The following is an 18,547-nucleotide window of genomic DNA, read 5'->3' on the forward strand; positions in this document are numbered from 1 at the left end:
TTTTTAGGAAAAAAAGGGGTTTTGGGGGGGGGGGGGGCGCTGCAAACCCTATCTACTGGAATTAATAGGTGAGCTGTTTCACAAAGTTGACACATCTTTACTGTGTTGCTGTCATTTTTTATAGAGGAATGTATAGGAGGGGATGTTGAATTCTGGGGCTATCTGATATAGTTGGAAAGCATATGGAGAATAGGGTGTGAATTTGTTCAATAATGGTAACATGAAGGATCATTTAAACAATGAAAGGAATTTACTAGTTTCCTGACAGCTAGAGACATTGTAGCAGAAGTGGTCACTGCTAAGAACCAGGATTGATAAATTAACTAGAATTCCGGAATCGTCACTGACAGAATGAGAAGGGCCAGTGCTTGCTATTGGTCTCGCAGAAGTGGATGCTGCGAGAGTGTTTGAGAAACTCCCATACAAATGGATAGAGCAATTATGTAGATAATGGCCTTCTCCTATTAAAGAAAATAATACGTGCAGTCAGACACTGTCCATCTAATAAAGAAGCAATTACCCAAATATAAGGTTGGTTGGTTAAATAATTGCTCAATGCATAGGTAGTTTTGCATATTCAAGTTAAAATTATACACAGGATATCATCTATTTATGTTTCAAAATCAGTCTTGCAAATTGGTATTCTGATAATTCTATTTTCTTTGTGATGTAAGGTTCTTGAAAGGCAAGTCTTTGTTCTAATGCTTTTTATATTTTATTTGTTTGATTGTCTTGTCAATATAAATAGTCTTGAGAGTGTCACATCACATCTTGTTTTGTTTTGTTTTAACTTTAATACTCTTGTTCAGGTTCACAACTACACTCCGCTTCCATCAATCAATAACAGCATCAAGATCAGGATTGAAATAATTCCTCTTCTGCATGTCTATTATTACATGGACATCCACATGTCAAAACAATAACTCTTTTGCAATTGTTTGATTGCTCTTTATTTGGACAGTTTACTTATAATAATTCTATCTGGGAAAGCACATTTTTTCACATTGAACTTCCTTCAAATGTTTGTTTATCTTGTCAATACAACTTCATCTCGTCTTCTGCTCTATTAGGCCTTAAGAAGCATGATTCATAGCCTTAAGTCATCCTTTTTTTCCCCCCTAATTGTTGTTTGAGGACATTCTTTGTCTCATCACATGTTTGACTTGAAAATTACTCAGCTAGATGCCTGACATATTGGGTTGAGATGTTTGCGAAGGCAAGTCATGACATATGAATTATTCTTGCAAAACATGGTTGTTGATCATGAATTACACTGAAACTCATTCTAAAAATTGATCCTGATCCCTGTGTGCTATTCTTGGTGGTACTTTTAGATGGAAGTTGGAATTGAGGACTGTCTTCATATTGAATTTGAATACAGTAAAAGCAAGTAAGTCTGAGGCTTATAGTGAATAAAATGACACATGATGAGTCGAGTTGGAAGGGAGCTTTATGTTGTCTTATTGAGTTCAAATGAATCAGGTACCACTTGAAGGATGTCATCGTTGGCAAAATATATTTTCTTCTGATGAGAATTCAGATTAAGAATATGGAGCTTGAGATCAGGCGCCGTGAGTTGACGGGATCGGGGCCTAATACATATGTTGAGACAGAGACCTTTGCAAAATTTGAATTGATGGATGGTGTTCCTGTCAGAGGTACATAACTTATAGTATTTTAGTTTCTTTTCCTTATCACCGATAATATGCACGATTGCATTTAACAAATCACTCCCAGAAAATTTGAGTGATGCATCTGAATTTCAACTCTCCTGTAGACCATTAATATCATGCCTGTCATGGTTGAATTTTAACTTGATCTTGATATGGCTTAACTTTAACCTCACATTTAGTTATCTGTGATGAGTTACCGGTGTTGCAAGATTTTTAAAATGTTCTGGCAGCAGAGTAGGATCACTGTAGATGCCTTTGTGGCTTATGTGTTTATTTAAGGTTGTCAAACACTCCTTTACAATGTTGCAAACCTTTTTTTGCCTATGAAGTAAGGACACTTGTAGAAACACTAGGAAATAAAGATGCCATAATGGAAAATTTTGAAAAGTAGGAACTCGACACAGAAAACAAATCGCATTTTAATGACAAACAAAATTAAAGGAATTGCACCTCATTATTGGAAGTCTAGCATGAAATACACATGCAAGCTTTATTTTGAGAAATGTATGCATGAAATACACATGCAAGCTTTATTTTTCCTACTTCAGAATTATGTGATTGCATGTCATCCATATGCAGCAATGAACCGCTTCTATAATGCCTTTATTTTATGATTTATGCACCAAGTCTTGATGAGAAAATGTGAAAATTTGATGATGTGTTGCATGTGTTCATCTCTGTTTGCGTGCTCAATACTGGTCTCTATTCATATTTCAGAGAATTATAACACCGATGCAATTACTGATGCCCTAACAGGTGAATCGATTCCAGTAAGACTGTTCCTGAGTCCATACGAGTTGACACCCACATATCGCAACATTAACAACAAAATCAGTGTGAGGTACTACTTGAATCTTGTTCTAGTTGACGAAGAAGATCGATGGTGTTTTAAGCAGCAAGAAATCACAGTTTATCGGCTTCTTCCAACTCCCTGAATGAGTGTCCATTTTAGAGGAGCTCAGAAATTTTATCATGACAGGAAAATAGGAGCAGTACCTTAGCAAGTAGCTTGCTTCTTTGAAGGACCAAGGATTCAGATTTGTCATGGAGAGAGATTTCCCTGTTTTCGTGTTGATGATGCCCTTCTTGATTTTGACCAGTGAAACACATCTGATGGCAAAAACCTTTCCATGTCTGGGATACTTGGAACTGCAAAAACCTACGCTCTGAATTTGAAAAAAAATCTGTTTTATTTATTTATTTATTTATTATTTTATTTGGCCTTTCTTTAGTCAGGTTTCTTTATATCCGTGCAACCCGTGATTGTAATGACTATCTATTTGACTTGTGATTTGAAATTTAAGTATTTTTTTTATAAAAATATTGTACACACATATTTGTTTTACGTGTGTTTTTATAGATAAAAAAAAATCTACATTATTTGTTTTACGTGTTTTTATAGATAAAAAAAAATCTACATGTAAATAAAAAATAATTAAATAAATAAAAAATTATTTGTTAATAAATAAAAAAATTGTTAATAATAATAAAAAATAAAATTAAAAAAATTAAGAGATATATATTAAAATATTTAATTTCACAAGAAAAGATATTTATCTAATTATTATTGTTGAATATATTTATTAAAATAAATTTTTTTATTATATCAATTGATAATAGAAATAAGTACATATTAAATTTATTAAATAAAATAAAAATATATATAAGATTGAATATATTAGAAGTATTATGTAAAAATAAAAAAAATGTTTTTAGATATAAAGCTCTTCTATATAAAAATTATAGAAACAATTATAGATGACTTGATATAATCTTTTAAAAAATTAAACACACACAATAATTAAAAAAATTCAATACAAAAAGGGTTATATAAGGAAAAAAAATATAGATGAGGGATATCAATCAAAACATAAATTTTAAAATTATTTTAAAAAAGATATTAAAAAATATCAATTAAAAAAAAGCATGAGTACTGTGTTTTAACTTATTAAATTTGTTATCTATATCATGTACTCATTTAGGTTCAATGTTTTTAAATTTATATCTAACCTAAATATAATTATAATAAAAAATAAAAAAGGATCCAAAAAGAGACTATTACAAGGAAAAATCCAAGCGTGTGGGTGGGCTTTCAAGCCCAACCTTGCATGCTCGGGCTTGGATTATTTTTTTATTTTTGAAAGGTGTCATGACATGATTAAAAAGTTGATATTTTTTTTCTCTAAGTATAGGAGTGTTGAAGTAATAAATAACCTAGTAAGACTGGAGTCAAATCATAAGGAAGTAAACTGTATAAAATTATAAACAACAAATGAAAAGGAGTTGAAGAAAACTTTTGAGATATGATATTGAAGTAAGGATTTAAACAAATATAAAACAATTGTCAATGTTAGATGATCCACCAATAGTATTTTAAATAAGTATAAGATAAACTCTTTTTATTATTCAATTAGAAACCACACACAAAAAAAATTCCAATCGGATTATAATTTATTAACATGATTATATTGATTATCTTATTTGAGTAATGACAATACTTGTAAATGTTGTCAAGTATTCATGGTGATAACTTATATTAATAACAAATTAAGTTCTATTCATAGCACATGTGTTAGTTATATCATACAATTAGACTATGAAAGTACCAATTATTTATTGTACCAAGAGTTATTTAATATAAATATAGATTAACCATTTAACAAGTAAGGCATTAAGAGTGAGTAAATAAGTACAAAACATTTTAGTATTAAATATGAAAGTCCATATTGAGTTTATACTATATTTATTCTTACACTATTAGTATAACCTTTTTATCTTGACATAATAAACTTAGCTTATGAATAAGAGAAACATAGATATATAAGAGGAGAATATGATTATATAAGTATAATAAGGAACTGAAAGGCATAAATAAGAGATTAATGAAAGCAAAACTTAAGTATTATAAAAATATAAAAAGAGAGAGCATGAACATAATCTTGATATGAAAACTAAGATGTATAAATGTATGTCAAATGCCTTCTTTTATAGGCTAAAATTTTAAACTTTTGATTTGATGATTAATTATTGAGTCGGTGACCACCTTTTGACTTGGTAACAACCCTTATCTTCTTGTCTGAAAAAAAATATCATTACTAACATCTGAATTTGAACAGATAGTCTCATGAAAGTTCTGAAAATTTATCTCAGCTTTTCAACAAAAAAGGAATGAGCTCATTTTAACTTCTAGAACTCGAGATATAGGCTGAACACTGAACAATGTTTAGGCTACAAGACAGATTTGAACTTTTTTTTATACTAAGATTTGGACTTTTAAATGACATAATTGAATCTTAGACTCTTCGTAAATGTTTTAGACCTATATCTTAACTTTCTAGCTATATAAACTAAATTGAAATCCAAGATCTACAGCTTCAGATATGACCCAATAACTGAACAATATTTTAGTTTGAATTAAATCAACATTTATTTTCTAAGCTTAGTCTTTTTTTTGTTCTTTTACTTTCAATAATTCATCACATCAATTAATCATTTAAGTTGTGAGATATGCTTGTATTTAAAATGAGTATTTACTATAAACTAAAGCTATTTTATATTATCAGACTTGTTATTATAAAAAATTCATAAGTTAGTGAATTTAATGATACTTTAAGTGTAATATGATGATATAAAACTTAATGAGAGTGCATTTTTAAGTATTAATTATGTTATCCCTTATTTTTATAAAACAATTAAGCAGACAACATGTCGTCTATAAGCTTAAATTCTAGCCACCGCTATAGTAGCTAAAAACCTATGGCAATGTTTCTTTTGATAAAAAAAACCCCTAATTTTAAAGTTATTTCAACCTAAAAAACCTCACTAACACCTTTAGAACTTATACAAACCTATTTATGAACCTAAAAAAATCTAAAAAAAGGTCCAAAAACCCAAAATCAAAACAGGTTAGATTTATCTTCCTTAACTTAATATTTTTTAGAAAATATTAAGACTCTAAAACACAATCATCAAACAATTCTTGTAGGATATAACGTATAGATACTAAGAAAAACTATTTTGATGGTCAAATATTGCTTGAACAGGAACTTTCTCTTTTATCACTAAAATCCAACAACCTCTTTCTCTCCTCTCTTTAATCATGGATTGGAAATATAATACAAATAAACTTTTATACTAAAAGTGAATTTTTTAAATTTAAAGGGATCTAAATTGTATAAATTGAATTATTTTTAAAAATGAAGAACGTAAGTGTATTTATCACAAAATCTCTAGCATGCCACCCATGTTTGACGTCTTTTTCATTTCGATCTCTCTTTTTCCAATTCAAATCTTACTTCAAAAGTAATTAGCCTTCAATTAGGATTAATCACCCAAAATAAAACTTTGAAGATCAAAATGAATTATTACAAATTAAACTATTAACCCCATAATATTTTTTTTAGTGTGTGAACAATGTTTATCTATAGTAAAAAACTCACACATTTTAGTGTCTTTTATAATCCTTGCATGCACTTTGTCTTATATACGAACTTATTGAAACTCAAAATTCCAACAATATTAACAAAACATTAAGGTAGCTTGTTATTGCTATCACCATAAGAGATGAAGAAAATAGAGACAAAAAAGACAAGAATAAAAGAAAGAAAGAAAGATAAACATAATTGTATTAGATAATGGTGTATAAGATAAAGTGATTGTTTCTGTATCCTGTTTGGTTATGATGAATAAGACATAATAAAATATAAATAAGTCTAATTTACCCTTAATATGTATTATTATTAAACTTGTATATTTTTAAAAATAATTAGATATTGTTTTTTTTTAATTTAGTTTATATTGAGAGTTTAAATTAATAATATTATAATAACCATACTTATAAAATCAAGATTGGCTTGACAGGTTAACCTAGAATCGAGCCACTTCAGGGCCCGGATTAGTCCGAATTCAAAAGAAATAGAGAAAAAAATTGACTTCATTTAACCCAATAAAAAACTTAGGTTGACCCGGGATAAAAAATAGGTCAAAAAAACATTAAATTATTTTGTAATTTGTTTTTGATCAAAATAAGATTTACTTTGATTATTTTTTATAAAAAAATATAGGGGAACTAGGTTGACTCTCTTGACCAGTGACCTGAACCTTTTCTTAGGTTAAATTCCAAGTTGAGTTTTAAAATTATAATAATAACTATTTTTATCCATATATTGACTTGAATTAACCTAAATTGACCCTCCCGACCCATAACCCAAGCCTTACCCTAGTTAGCCTCCAAGTCAGATTTTAAAATTATAATAATAATAGTTTTTATCCTTATATTGATCTGAATCAACTCGTATTGACCCTCAGGTTTATGACCCAGAATTTGCTTCAAGTTGACACTTGAGTTAGATTTTAAAACTATGATAATAACTATTTTTATCCTTATATATCTTAGTTGGACAATTTTGAAATTGAGATTTTATAATGATATTGTAGAAATAAAAAATAATAAATATTATCTCTAGAGACATTTCCTCTCTATATCTCCTATTTTGAAAGTATACAAATTCAATCCAAACTTTTCTTAAAGATAAATTTATTTTTTATGTCTCTATCTCTTCAACTAAATACATTTATGTCTCCACTATTTTTGTCATTTCTATAACATAATAATAACCAAACGCTATCTAAAGTGTATGACTAAATCATTGTAGTCACGCCCAGAACACTATTCATTATAATAATATATTTTTAAAATTTTTTAATTTAACCCTTCAACAATCCAATTTTTTTATTAAGTTTTTTTAAATAATGTCCTTAAATATTAGGTTGTGTTGAGAATTATACCTTGTAATTTTTTTTATTTCCTTTGTGTTGAGTTATGTATCAATCTCATAAATTTAATTTGTTTCCCTTGATTTCAACATTCAATATTAGATATGTTGGAAGTAAGGCTTCATAAATTTTTATAGTTTGTTTTCTCTGAATTTATTTTAATCTCATGATCTAAATTACGGATTTAACAGGTTAACCCGATTTGACTCGAGTTATTTTTTTGACCTGCCTTCTATAATTGATTTTTTTCGATTTTAACATTGAATATTGAGTTGGTTGGAAATTGGGCTTCATATGTTTTTTTTATATGAGATTATCCCGATCTTATGACTTAAGTTGTGTGTTTGATAGGTTAACTTCAGTAGTTGTTTCAGTCTTTTTTTTTTTTAATTTAACAGTTTTTTTCTTCAATTCCATCTTTAAATATTAGGTTGATTAGCCTTTTTTTTTAATTTAACAATTTTTTTCTTTAATTCCATCTTTAAATATTAGGTTGATTAGAAATTAATCTTTACAATTTAATTTTATTTAATTTTTTTAGTGTTATCTGATCTTATAACTTGGATCATAGATTTGACAGGTTAATTGGATTGATCCAATATGTTGTAGTCTTAATATTTGAAAAAACAAATATCATTTAATATGTCACCGTATTAATATTTAAAAAATATATAGTCAAATATGCATTATATTTTAAGTTTATGATTAACTCGTTTAATGAGAGAAAAAAATTTATATTGGTTAGATAATCTTTTTTACGTTAAAATTTTTTTAATCTGACCCATAACATAACATATGCTGATATCTAGTAAGTAACTAAACACTAATATAAATATCTCACGAAATCTTCGAACACAACAGACTTCTATTTAACATACAAACACTCAATTTCTTATTTAAAAGATTTTTCAATTTGAATGCAACCATCGATATCCTCACTGTCTCCACACAAATTTATATCTTAAATATTGAAGAAGACATGTGGCAAAGAAAATTAACATCTAGTTACATTTGATTAGTGTTTGATGATGTCCCAAAATTCAAGACATGTAGATAATGAGTTATTTAGTATTTGAGACAGTGATTAATTAATATGTTTAAGTACTTAAATTTCTTCCTTTTAGTCTAAGAAATTTCAGGCTTATGGTAAAAGTTTGAATACCTACAAAAATAATCTCAATCGATTACCTCTAAGGTTGAAGACCCTTTACTAGATCTTTTTTTTTTGTATTCTTATGGATAGTATAATCGTTTACAAACACTAAGTGGGTTTTGTATTCTTATGGGTAGTATAATCGTTTACAAACACTAAGGGGGGTTTGCTATCGTAGATGAGAGTGGAAAGATGTAACAATTTGTTGAGTAGGGGCTAAGATTTGCTTAGGTGAATTTTCTCTTGCTTGTTGATTTCTAACACTACCTGAGTAAGGGCTTATTGATTTCCAGCACTGTCTAAGTAAGGAGTTGTATATGTTCCATAAGTTGTTAAAGCTGAGTAGGGGCTGAGATTTACTTATATGAATTTTCTCTTGCTTGTTGATTTCCAACACTACCTGAGTGAGGGCTTGTTGATTTCCAGCACTGTCTAAGTAACGAGTTGTATATGTTCCATAAGTTGTTAAAGAATTGGTTAAGTAGGGGCTATATTATCTGTTGTGGCAGGGAAATCAATAACTTGACTTTTTCATAAGTGTCCAGATAATTTGCTAGTGATAATGATAATTAGATAAAAACAATAAAATAATAAAACTATTTATCTTTTTATAAGTGTTTCCCACAGACAAGGCCACTGACAATGTCTTAAAAACCAAGATATATAAACAATGAATTATTTAGTATTTGGGATAGTATTTAATCAACATGTTGGAGTACTTGAATTTCTTTTGTTTAGTCTAAGGAATTCTCAATTTATGATAAAAGCTTAAGTACTTATAAAAACAGTTTTAATTGGAAAGATTCAAAGACCTTCAATAATAAAGTCAATATATTTATAAAAAAGATAATAAATAACTTAAAATAGCCTTAAACTTAAAAAATAAAAATGTTTATTCTATATATATATATATATGTATATAATTACTTAATTACTTTACTTAATGTTATTAAACATGATCTAAATTTAGCAAGTCACTTTAGAATTATTTTGCCTTTATAATTTAAAAATAACTTTATTCCAGTCCTTGAAGTTAATATGTTTATGTCAACTATGAACTTCGTTTTTGTACAAGTCAAAATTCATTACAATGAACAAATTCACTATTATTAAAGCTTAAGTGAAAAGGTTTTAAGATTATCAAGATTGGGCATCATTTGTATATACTAATTAATACCAATGACTAAATGGGGGAGAGGGCTGGAATTGAGCGATTTCAAAAATAAAAGGACTAAGTCAAAAAATTATAACTATCAAGGACTGAATTCGTACTTTTTGTAAACTACAGGTACAAAAATCAATTGCCTCACCCCGAACATAAAAGAAGAAGCTTGGGAGCACAGGTTCCTAAAACCGAACTCGTCTCTTTCAAAGCCCCAAGTACTACAGAACCCCAGAGTTACGTAGCTGGTTTGCATGTAGAATCAAATCCAAAACTATCCCTTTTGAATTTCCTTCTCTTCTTCACTTGTGCACCCCTCACTTACAACACCTTTGCAAGTTTAATTTTGATATAAAAAAGGGTTTTTGGTTCAGGCATTTCATCGAACAAGTCCCATGCATTACATAGAAACGCCAAAAACGTAGTCAAGGAGTGAGCTTTATCAGTAAAACGAAAATGGGTGAGTGGTTGAAGAACCAGTTGTTCGTAAGCCATGCGATTGCAGCAGTAGGATCAGTAACAGTTGCCACTGCTGTCACTTACCCACTTGATACTATCAAAGTTCTTATTCAGGTTTCTTCTGCCTTTTTATTCCTCGTTTCTTTTACATTTCTTAATGTAATCACTTACTTATTTTGCATTATTGTTTTTTTGGATATGGGGATCAGGTTGGTTCGAATTCTGGTAAACAATTAACATCACTTCAGGCTTTAAATAGAGTTCGTTCTTTATCTGGGAATTCAGGTACGAATTCTGCTTCAGTTGATTTTTTTTTGTCTGTTTCACGAGAATTTCTTCTCGGATTAATGTGTGATTAGTATCATAATCCTCAATCCCTTTTCTTTGAATGAACATGCTAGGCTTGTATAGCGGTTTTGGGTGGTTGACTGTAGGCAAAACTCTTGGCCTTGGAGCTCGGTTTGGAGCCTATGAAATTTTAACTGCTTATTGTAAAGGTATTCAGAATTTCGCCTTCCCTGTCAGTTTATGGTTTTGAGTCAAACGAGTTTATATCTTGATGTTAGTTATGGAAACGAGTTCGGAATATATGAATTTTGATCGAGCTATGTGGTGTTTGCTATTGACATTCTGGCAGATGGTCGAGAATACAGCCACGTGTATGTCTCTGAGGCCCTTATGGCTGGAATGGTCGCTGGTGCATTGGAATCACTTGTATGCTCTCCATTTGAACTTATTAAACTTCGTGCACAGGTTACATCTGCATCCCGAGTTCCAAGATCTACCCCTGTTGCTGAAAATAGAGCTGTTGCACCCATTATTGCTAAATTACTACCTGGACATACTCCAGATAAGAAGGCATTGAACCATTTTGTTACCCTTTTATCCACCCTAACCAGTAAGCATCCAAATCTGGTTGGTGCCTTGCTAGAGTACCCATGGATGATGACTGGGTCTGGGAAGGCACCATCAGTCTGTGATGTTCGGAAGCCATCAAGCATCATCTCTTTGGAAGGATGGCGTGCACTGTGGAGAGGGATCAGATCAGGACTTGTTCGAGATTCTATTTTTGGTGGGGTATTCTTCAGTAGCTGGCAATTTATGCACGATGTAATGCTTAACTGGAAGGCAGTTGGGATGGATCCTATACCCAGGTTTGAAAAAAATGTCCATCTACTAATCTAAGCAAGACTCCCTGTTAAGTGCTTCTAATGATACTCTTGAAACCTACAGCTGTGTTGCTAATCTGTAATAGTTTTGTAATTCCCAAGTTGGCAAGTCATTTTTTCCTAAAGAAATTGAGAAGATTGTTCAGAGGAAAAAAGAAAAAGAAAAACATTGCTAAACATCTGCTAACTTGGTCTCAAAGTGTCCTCTGCTGCTATCTTTGGGAGCAACGTAATCAAGGGTTTGAGATATATTTGCTACCATGTGGCTCACAAAGTCATGTTTTGCCAGTGAAATTGTGATGTGTTATTGTGTCTGTATCTAGTGGTCTACAGGGTTTTATGTGAATACTAGGTATATTTACCAACACTATTGGAGCATATGGTATAACTTAAAGGATGCTAGAATAAGATGACTGGCAGTTGCCTATACGTGCATTTTATATTTAAATTAGTTAATGTTCAACATTTATGTTACTTTAGAAATCCTACATGGAGGTTGTTAGGTGTAGTGTTTGATAATTCAGTCAGTTTATACAGTTTCTATATGCTTCTTCTTTTTTTGTTTCATTTGAACCTCTCTCTGCTCTATTATTTAATGAATGTCTTTCAATATCCTTTTTTAGAGAAGAATGCTAGCCTTAGCTCCTTCAAAGACAACATAACAGGCAGCCATTTACCATCATACCCATCCCTTATCTTATCTCTTCTTTTCTTTCATTTTTAATATATCTAGGTATTGTATAAATTGCACCTGAGATTGTTCAGTGATTACTCACATTGTTTATCAAAGGTCCCACAGAATTTTTTGCTGATAATATGTAGTTTTTTTGTTTTTTTCTAAGGTATTTTATGTTTTAGGTTGAGCTCATTTTAAAATAAGATGCTAATGCTGCAAGACGGTAATTGCATAGGATTTGGGTGAACTGAAAATGCTTTCCAATTAGAGCTGTTGAATGAATTCCATCTCCTCTGATTGAGCATTTTTTCAGGATTCTAATTACTGTAAATGTAGATCTCAGGCCTTTTGCCACCTTTTTTTGCATTAGATGCTGGAAAGAGCCACTTAACTGACAGTTCTTATATAGATTATATTACTGGAATATTATATATTGATCACTCATAATACGGAACTGTTTAGATTGGCTGCTTTGATTGGGAGTTTTTGGACTCGCACACTTGCATGACCTGTAGTACTTTATGTTCATGCTGAGACCTAGGTTTCCTAGTAATCTTTTGACATTGAAGGAACCTCCTAAACTAAATGGGTGAGCTTGCTTGACTTGTAGTACTTTATGTTCATGCTGAAACCTAGGTTTCCTAGTAACCTTCAGACATTGAAGGAACTACCTAAACTAAATGGATGAGAAAAACACTGTAGGATTCAAGGGACATGCTAGTTATTAGAAACTTATTCAATTCTATTGCGGTTATATAATTCAAAATGATGCACTGCATTAAGATACCGTATAATAATTTCAGTGTCATTGCACAGCCTGTTCATTCCCTCTCTTTTTTTTTTTTTGAAAGGGGGTGATTTTTTGCCTGCTGGAAACGAGTAAATTCTTGTGCAGCACTCTGTAGCAATACTTTGTTATTTTTATCTCTTCTTCTCATAGTATTATGCCTTTTGTTAGGTCTAATGAAGAAGTTGGCTCACTCTCTCCTCTATCTGTTAGTCTTGCTGCTGGATTTTCTGGTTCCGTTGCTGCAGCTGCATCTCATTGTTTTGACACTGCCAAATGTCGATCACAGTGCACAGTGCTGCCCAAGGTATGCTTCTTGTTACTGGCAGGTTTAACATAGATGATTTCTTATTCATTTTTTTTAAAATAACTACTGCATAATCTTGATGGATTATTTATTTGAGTTTCTGTCCATTCTTCTGACGTTTTGGCATTTGGGTTTTGGTTTTCACGTCACAAGAATTACAAACAAAGGCAAAGCGGAGAAGGGGGTGAATTTACTTCAAAAAACTTAATGTGGCAATATTGTTTTCTTGCAGTATATTTCTATGGAGAGGAATTTGTTGAGATGGACACAACCAGGGAATAGATTTGAGAGGTATACAGGCATCCACCCTGCAGACAGGAATATCTTGTTTCGTGGCCTGGGGTTGCGAATGGCTCGCAGTGGATTTGCATCGTTTATGATTGTTGGGAGTTATTATTTGACGGTCAATCACCTTGTTTCAGAGGGAACCAAGAAAAGAGTATCAAAAGAGAACAAGTTGTTGTAAAATCGCCTGGCTGAGTCCATGTTCACTGCAAAGAGTTTCTCACCACAAAATGAGCTATCTACTTCTGCAGCTTGGCGAAGCGGTGTTCGAGGAAAATGAACCGCTCACCTAGTATCCAAGTAAAAAATAAAATTCATTAAAGTATCCTTATAGAAATATTCTTCAAAACTGCTTCATGTCCACGTTATTCCCCCTTCTATGATTTAGGAAGATTTCATTATATTGCATTTTTGCCCATGGAATAGCTTCAAGATTTCAAAGCAACTCCAGATGCATGCAAAACCATCAAGCTGAATTGACAAATTGTCTCAAACTGAATAATTTTTCAATAAAACACCTCCTTTTCTCCTACCCAATACTTTGTGTGATCTCATTTATTACAATAAAAGCTAAATGATGTGGTGTTTTTATTATTCTAAAATCATTCTTTACCATCTCATATATTATTGTGAATTGAAGTAGTGATTTTTTAAAAATATTTAATTTGATTCCCATTGTATTTTTATTTTTATTTTTGCATGATTGCATTTTTACTTGCTCAAATTAGTATTCAGTTTAATGTATTTTTTAAGAGAGGATTAAATTAGAAGACAAAGGATTGAAGTGACAATCATGAGTAAAATAAATGTTTTTTAATTTTATTTGAAAAGTACATTTGAATCCTCCATCATTTTTAACTATTAAGTAATTGGTCTCTCTAATTCTAGAAAAATCAATTTCAAAATTATACATTATTTTCATTATTTTTCAGTTTTTATTGGACAAGAGGAGAAAAGAATCACTAAATTTCAAGATAAAAAATGTTATTTATATGAATGGTAGAATTTTTTTTTTTAATGGTTCCATATGATAAAATGAGTTTGAATTAAGTGCTTTTTTGTATGATTCCAGTCATCAAAATGGTAGAATTTTTTTTTTTTAATGGTTCCATATCATAAAATGAGTTTGAATTAAGTGCTTTTTTTACCTGGAAAATGCTTAAAAAAACATAGGAAAAAAAACATAGGAAAGAAATTAAATTTCATGTTGATTTTAGGTTTTGAAGTGATTTTTTGTATTTTTGAAAGTTAAGGGTTGGTTTAACAAGATTATTAAAATGTTTTTTAAGTATTTTTGATTAAAAATAAATTTTTTTATAAAAAAAACATACTCTTATTTCTTGACCGTTATAACACTTAGAATATGAAAAAAAAAATATAAATAAATTGGGCAAACAACTTATTGGCCCTATTATCTTCCAAAAATATATAAAGGTCTGTATGGAGGCTCATGATGTTTGTTTTGGACTATATATATAATTTTTTTTAATTTAAAGCTTCTTTTATAAATTTTAAATAATTTTTAAGTTTGTATTTTACTCCTATGAGCTTTTTTTTGTTTATTTATTCTTTTTCAAAATAGTGATTATTTTTAATTATATTGGATATTTTTAATTTTTGAAGAGATTAATATGATTTATTTGTTATTTTTTTATATTTTTTATATATTAAATTTATTTTTTAAAAAAAATTATTATAATATTTTTAATATATACAGCTATGCATAATATGTTTTTTTCTTTTTATTTTATTCAACAAATCTTATGTGTGTATCAATTTGTTGGGATGTCTTCCCCCTCTCTTTCTCTCTTATTTTTTTTATTGAACTTAACTCTTTATTTTTTATCTAGTTTTTCTCGTATTATAAAAAAAAATAGTTTTAGAGAAAAGCTATTTAATAAAAATTTTAAAGTTTATAGACATGTTCATAGATTTGACTCATTGATTTGATTCACAAATCTAGCAAATTTAACTTTTTTTCTAATTATTTTTTTCAGTATCTCAGTATTGAGTTGATGTTTGATTTTGTGATTTTTTATAATATAATTAAATAAAAACTACTTTTTATATAAAAACAAATTATAATCTTATTGTAGTCTATAACCTGCTTTGTAGGTTTCACGTGCTAGCTCAAGTTACCCGATTTATAAGTTTGAGGAATTTACCCACTTGTTGGATATGTTTTTTTGTCCTTTAATTATTTTTAATTTTTTTCTTGATTTTTTTTTAATATTGAATTGGTTAAGAAATAAATTGCATTATTTATTTTTTATTTGCTTTCTATAAGGTTATTATTGTCTCAAATAATTTTTTTAGGCTAGTGCTCAATTTTGTGACCATATATTTTTATCATATAATTAAAAAAATAGTTTACAAAAACAAATTATTAAACTCAATAGAGTCCATAACTCAGGTCGCTGAGGGACTGAAATCGATCCAATATGTCATTATCTCAATAATTTTTTTGTCATCTAGAATTTTTTTTAAAAGTTAATTAATCTTTTTACTAAATATTAAGATTACATTTAGACCCATGAAATCAATTAATTTAATTTGAGCTAACTTCTATATGATTTAATTGGAAATTCAAGTTAGATAAATAGGTTGTGAGGTTTCAAGATTGATTTATTAAATTGAATTTAATAATATAGTTAAAAAATTCAATGCACTTTTATTTATTTATTTATTTTGGCATTTAGAAAAGTTAGTTTAATGTTGGACAGAGCATGACAAATGGACTAGTGCAGTCTATGCATGGTAGAAAATTAGTAAGATAGAACCATTAGAGAAAAATATAGAAGTAAGATAGTAATTAGGATTCTTAGAAGGAAAAATGTTAGTAGGGTATGTTTGGTTATGTGGTTAGACTATATATATTTTATTGTAATTATAGATATATTTGTTTTTGTGTTTTGAAAATATTTTTGAAAAAAATTATTTTTTTTATTTTTTTATTTGCTTTAAATTAATATTTTTATTTTTTTCTTTGTTTCAAATTAATATTTTTTTCTGGTATTTTTAGATCATTTTGATACAATAATATCAAAAATATTTTTTAAAAAATAATAATAAAATATTATTTTAATATATTTCTAAATAAAAATTATTTTAAAAAACAATCACAATCATATTTCCAAACAGAAATCCCTTTTAAAACTCTCTCGTGGACCTTAATAGGTTTTCTTTGAAGAGTTACATGCATTGTTAGTATAGCTAATATGTTAGTCTAATTTACACATACCCATCAATTCCTTCTAAAAAGACTCCAAAATAAATGGCATCTCTCTCTAGCTTCAAATAAATGGGAATAATTTTGAAGATTTTGTTATTGTTGTTGAAGAATTTAAATACAAAAAGCCATACTACTAAAAATATAGTCGATGTGGCTTATATTTTAAAAAATAAATTTGGAATGCTAGTAGCCATAGCTATCAAATTTTTGTTCCTCGTCCAGCTTGGTGAGTCTATGTCAAAATAATATAGTTTTTAAAAAATAAAATGAAATTATTTTAGATAAAAATTAATAAATAAATCAAGTCGACACTAACATATCTCATCTAGGTTTGACTAGATCAACCATATAACATATTAACATATAGGGTTATCAATTAGATTTTATCGAGTCATTTTCCGAAACAATTAGAAAAAAAACACGATTCAAACTAAGCTTTGGACCACTTGATAAGCCTAACTAAGTTTAATAAACATGTTAATAACTAGTCATCTTCACATATTTTAAGTTTCTTCCTTTTGTTTTTCTCCATTTGTTTGCTTTGATGAAATTGTGATGTAAGAGCTCCTCTGGTTTGTGGGTGACCATGACCTCTTTTTCTTTATCATCACCTCCTTCTTCTTCTCTTTTGACATCTTCTTCCTCTTTTCATCTTCCTCCTTCTCCTTCTATTCGTCAGTCTATGTTTACTAAACTTACTTATCTCTATGAGGTTAGCCGCTTAGATGATATATAAAAATCTCTGAAACAGATCTTCCTCTTGTCAATCCTTATCATGCTTTTGCCAAAAATTCTCCTTTTATTCTTAATATTAAAACTCTCATCAAACAACCTTCTCGTGTGGCAAAAGAATATGTTCAGGCTTCCTCTTTTGACCAATATCAGATTCATGTTACTTGCGAATAGTTTCTTACTTTTAAAATTTCATCTGAATTTCCAAGCCAATGGATTCCTCATGGCTATTCATATATTCATTTTTGGTGTTATTAGACTAGCCTTATCTTATCATGACCATAAAGTTTTACTTGTTACAGCAAGATTAGCTCTTCTAGAAACCAAATATCTAGAGTATCAACATGCATGCATTGGATCTCTTGAAACCACGCTCAATTTTGGTATAATAGTTGTTACTTTATATCCCAACTTCAAAATGACTTTAGATGACCCTCAACTTCATCACTTTTTGGAATTCTAACTGTAGATCACTGGGGCTGATCAAGTTTTAAATATCTATCAAGCCACTCTTCATTATCAAATGGCTTATAGGGTCTAAAATCATGCCTTTGATTTAGTACTTCCTGTTACAAATGATGTTTTACTTATCACTGTTGATACCAACCAAAGAGCCATTGATACTCATGTCCCATGACAAATCTCGAAAGAGAACTTACAAAAGTTGCTCCCCTCTTCTTTGATTACCAATTATGAAAAGTTGTATCAAAGCTTTGTCCCTATCCAATCCACAAAACCTGAGTTCACCAAAAAAGCTAAAGGTATTATTGAAACCATCTTTAAAAAGGGAGAATCTTCCACTTCTCTACCAAGAATTTTTTTTCCTCTCTATGTCAACGATGCAACCAGTTTAGGATCCTCTCCCAGTACTTGTCGAATGCTTCTCTAAAGATAGTCTCCCCATCTATTCTTTTGCTCAGGACAACCATGTTTTTTAGGACATTTGTAATTGTGACAGTTGACACGACTAAAAGATTGATGTCTTCTCCCAAGTGCAGGAGTGTCGAAGTAATAAATAACCCGGCAAGACCGGGGTCGAACCACAAGGAGGTTAATTGTACAAATTATAAACAACAATAATAGCAATAACAACAATAACTATAATAATAATAGTAGTAGTAGTAGTAATAGTAATAA

At 29.6% G+C, this 18,547-nt stretch overlaps 2 protein-coding genes and 1 long non-coding RNA gene across 4 annotated transcripts in view; 2 read left to right on the plus strand and 1 right to left on the minus strand.

The window, feature by feature from the left end:
- Positions 1–2,877, plus strand: part of LOC105113768 (vacuolar protein sorting-associated protein 26A-like) — a 7,163-nt gene extending 4,286 nt beyond the window's left edge. For both annotated transcript variants that reach the window (XM_011010081.1, XM_011010082.1), the window contains exons 9-12: positions 810–854; positions 1,335–1,390; positions 1,483–1,658; positions 2,430–2,877. In XM_011010081.1, coding sequence (XP_011008383.1) covers positions 810–854; positions 1,335–1,390; positions 1,483–1,658; positions 2,430–2,608 — 456 coding nt within the window. In that variant the 3' untranslated portion in view covers positions 2,609–2,877. The remainder of the gene's footprint in view (positions 1–809; positions 855–1,334; positions 1,391–1,482; positions 1,659–2,429) is intronic.
- A 7,032-nt stretch (positions 2,878–9,909) lies between these two features.
- Positions 9,910–13,983, plus strand: LOC105113770 (Mitochondrial substrate carrier family protein). The gene is made up of 6 exons (XM_011010083.1): positions 9,910–10,336; positions 10,432–10,507; positions 10,624–10,719; positions 10,860–11,376; positions 13,026–13,161; positions 13,394–13,983. The coding sequence occupies exons 1-6, from the start codon at positions 10,220–10,222 to the stop codon at positions 13,625–13,627; spliced, it is 1,176 nt and encodes a 391-aa protein (XP_011008385.1). The 5' UTR covers positions 9,910–10,219; the 3' UTR covers positions 13,628–13,983.
- LOC105113769 (uncharacterized) lies at positions 12,091–13,019 on the minus strand. The gene is made up of 2 exons (XR_840017.1): positions 12,672–13,019; positions 12,091–12,576 (listed from the first exon to the last, which is right to left on the minus strand). It is a non-coding gene; the product is annotated as an uncharacterized LOC105113769 (long non-coding RNA).
- Positions 13,984–18,547: the final 4,564 nt, after the last annotated feature.

This window comes from Populus euphratica, unplaced genomic scaffold (assembly GCF_000495115.2).
Source record: "Populus euphratica unplaced genomic scaffold, PopEup_1.0 scaffold447.1, whole genome shotgun sequence".
Classification (NCBI taxonomy): Eukaryota; Viridiplantae; Streptophyta; class Magnoliopsida; order Malpighiales; family Salicaceae; genus Populus; species Populus euphratica.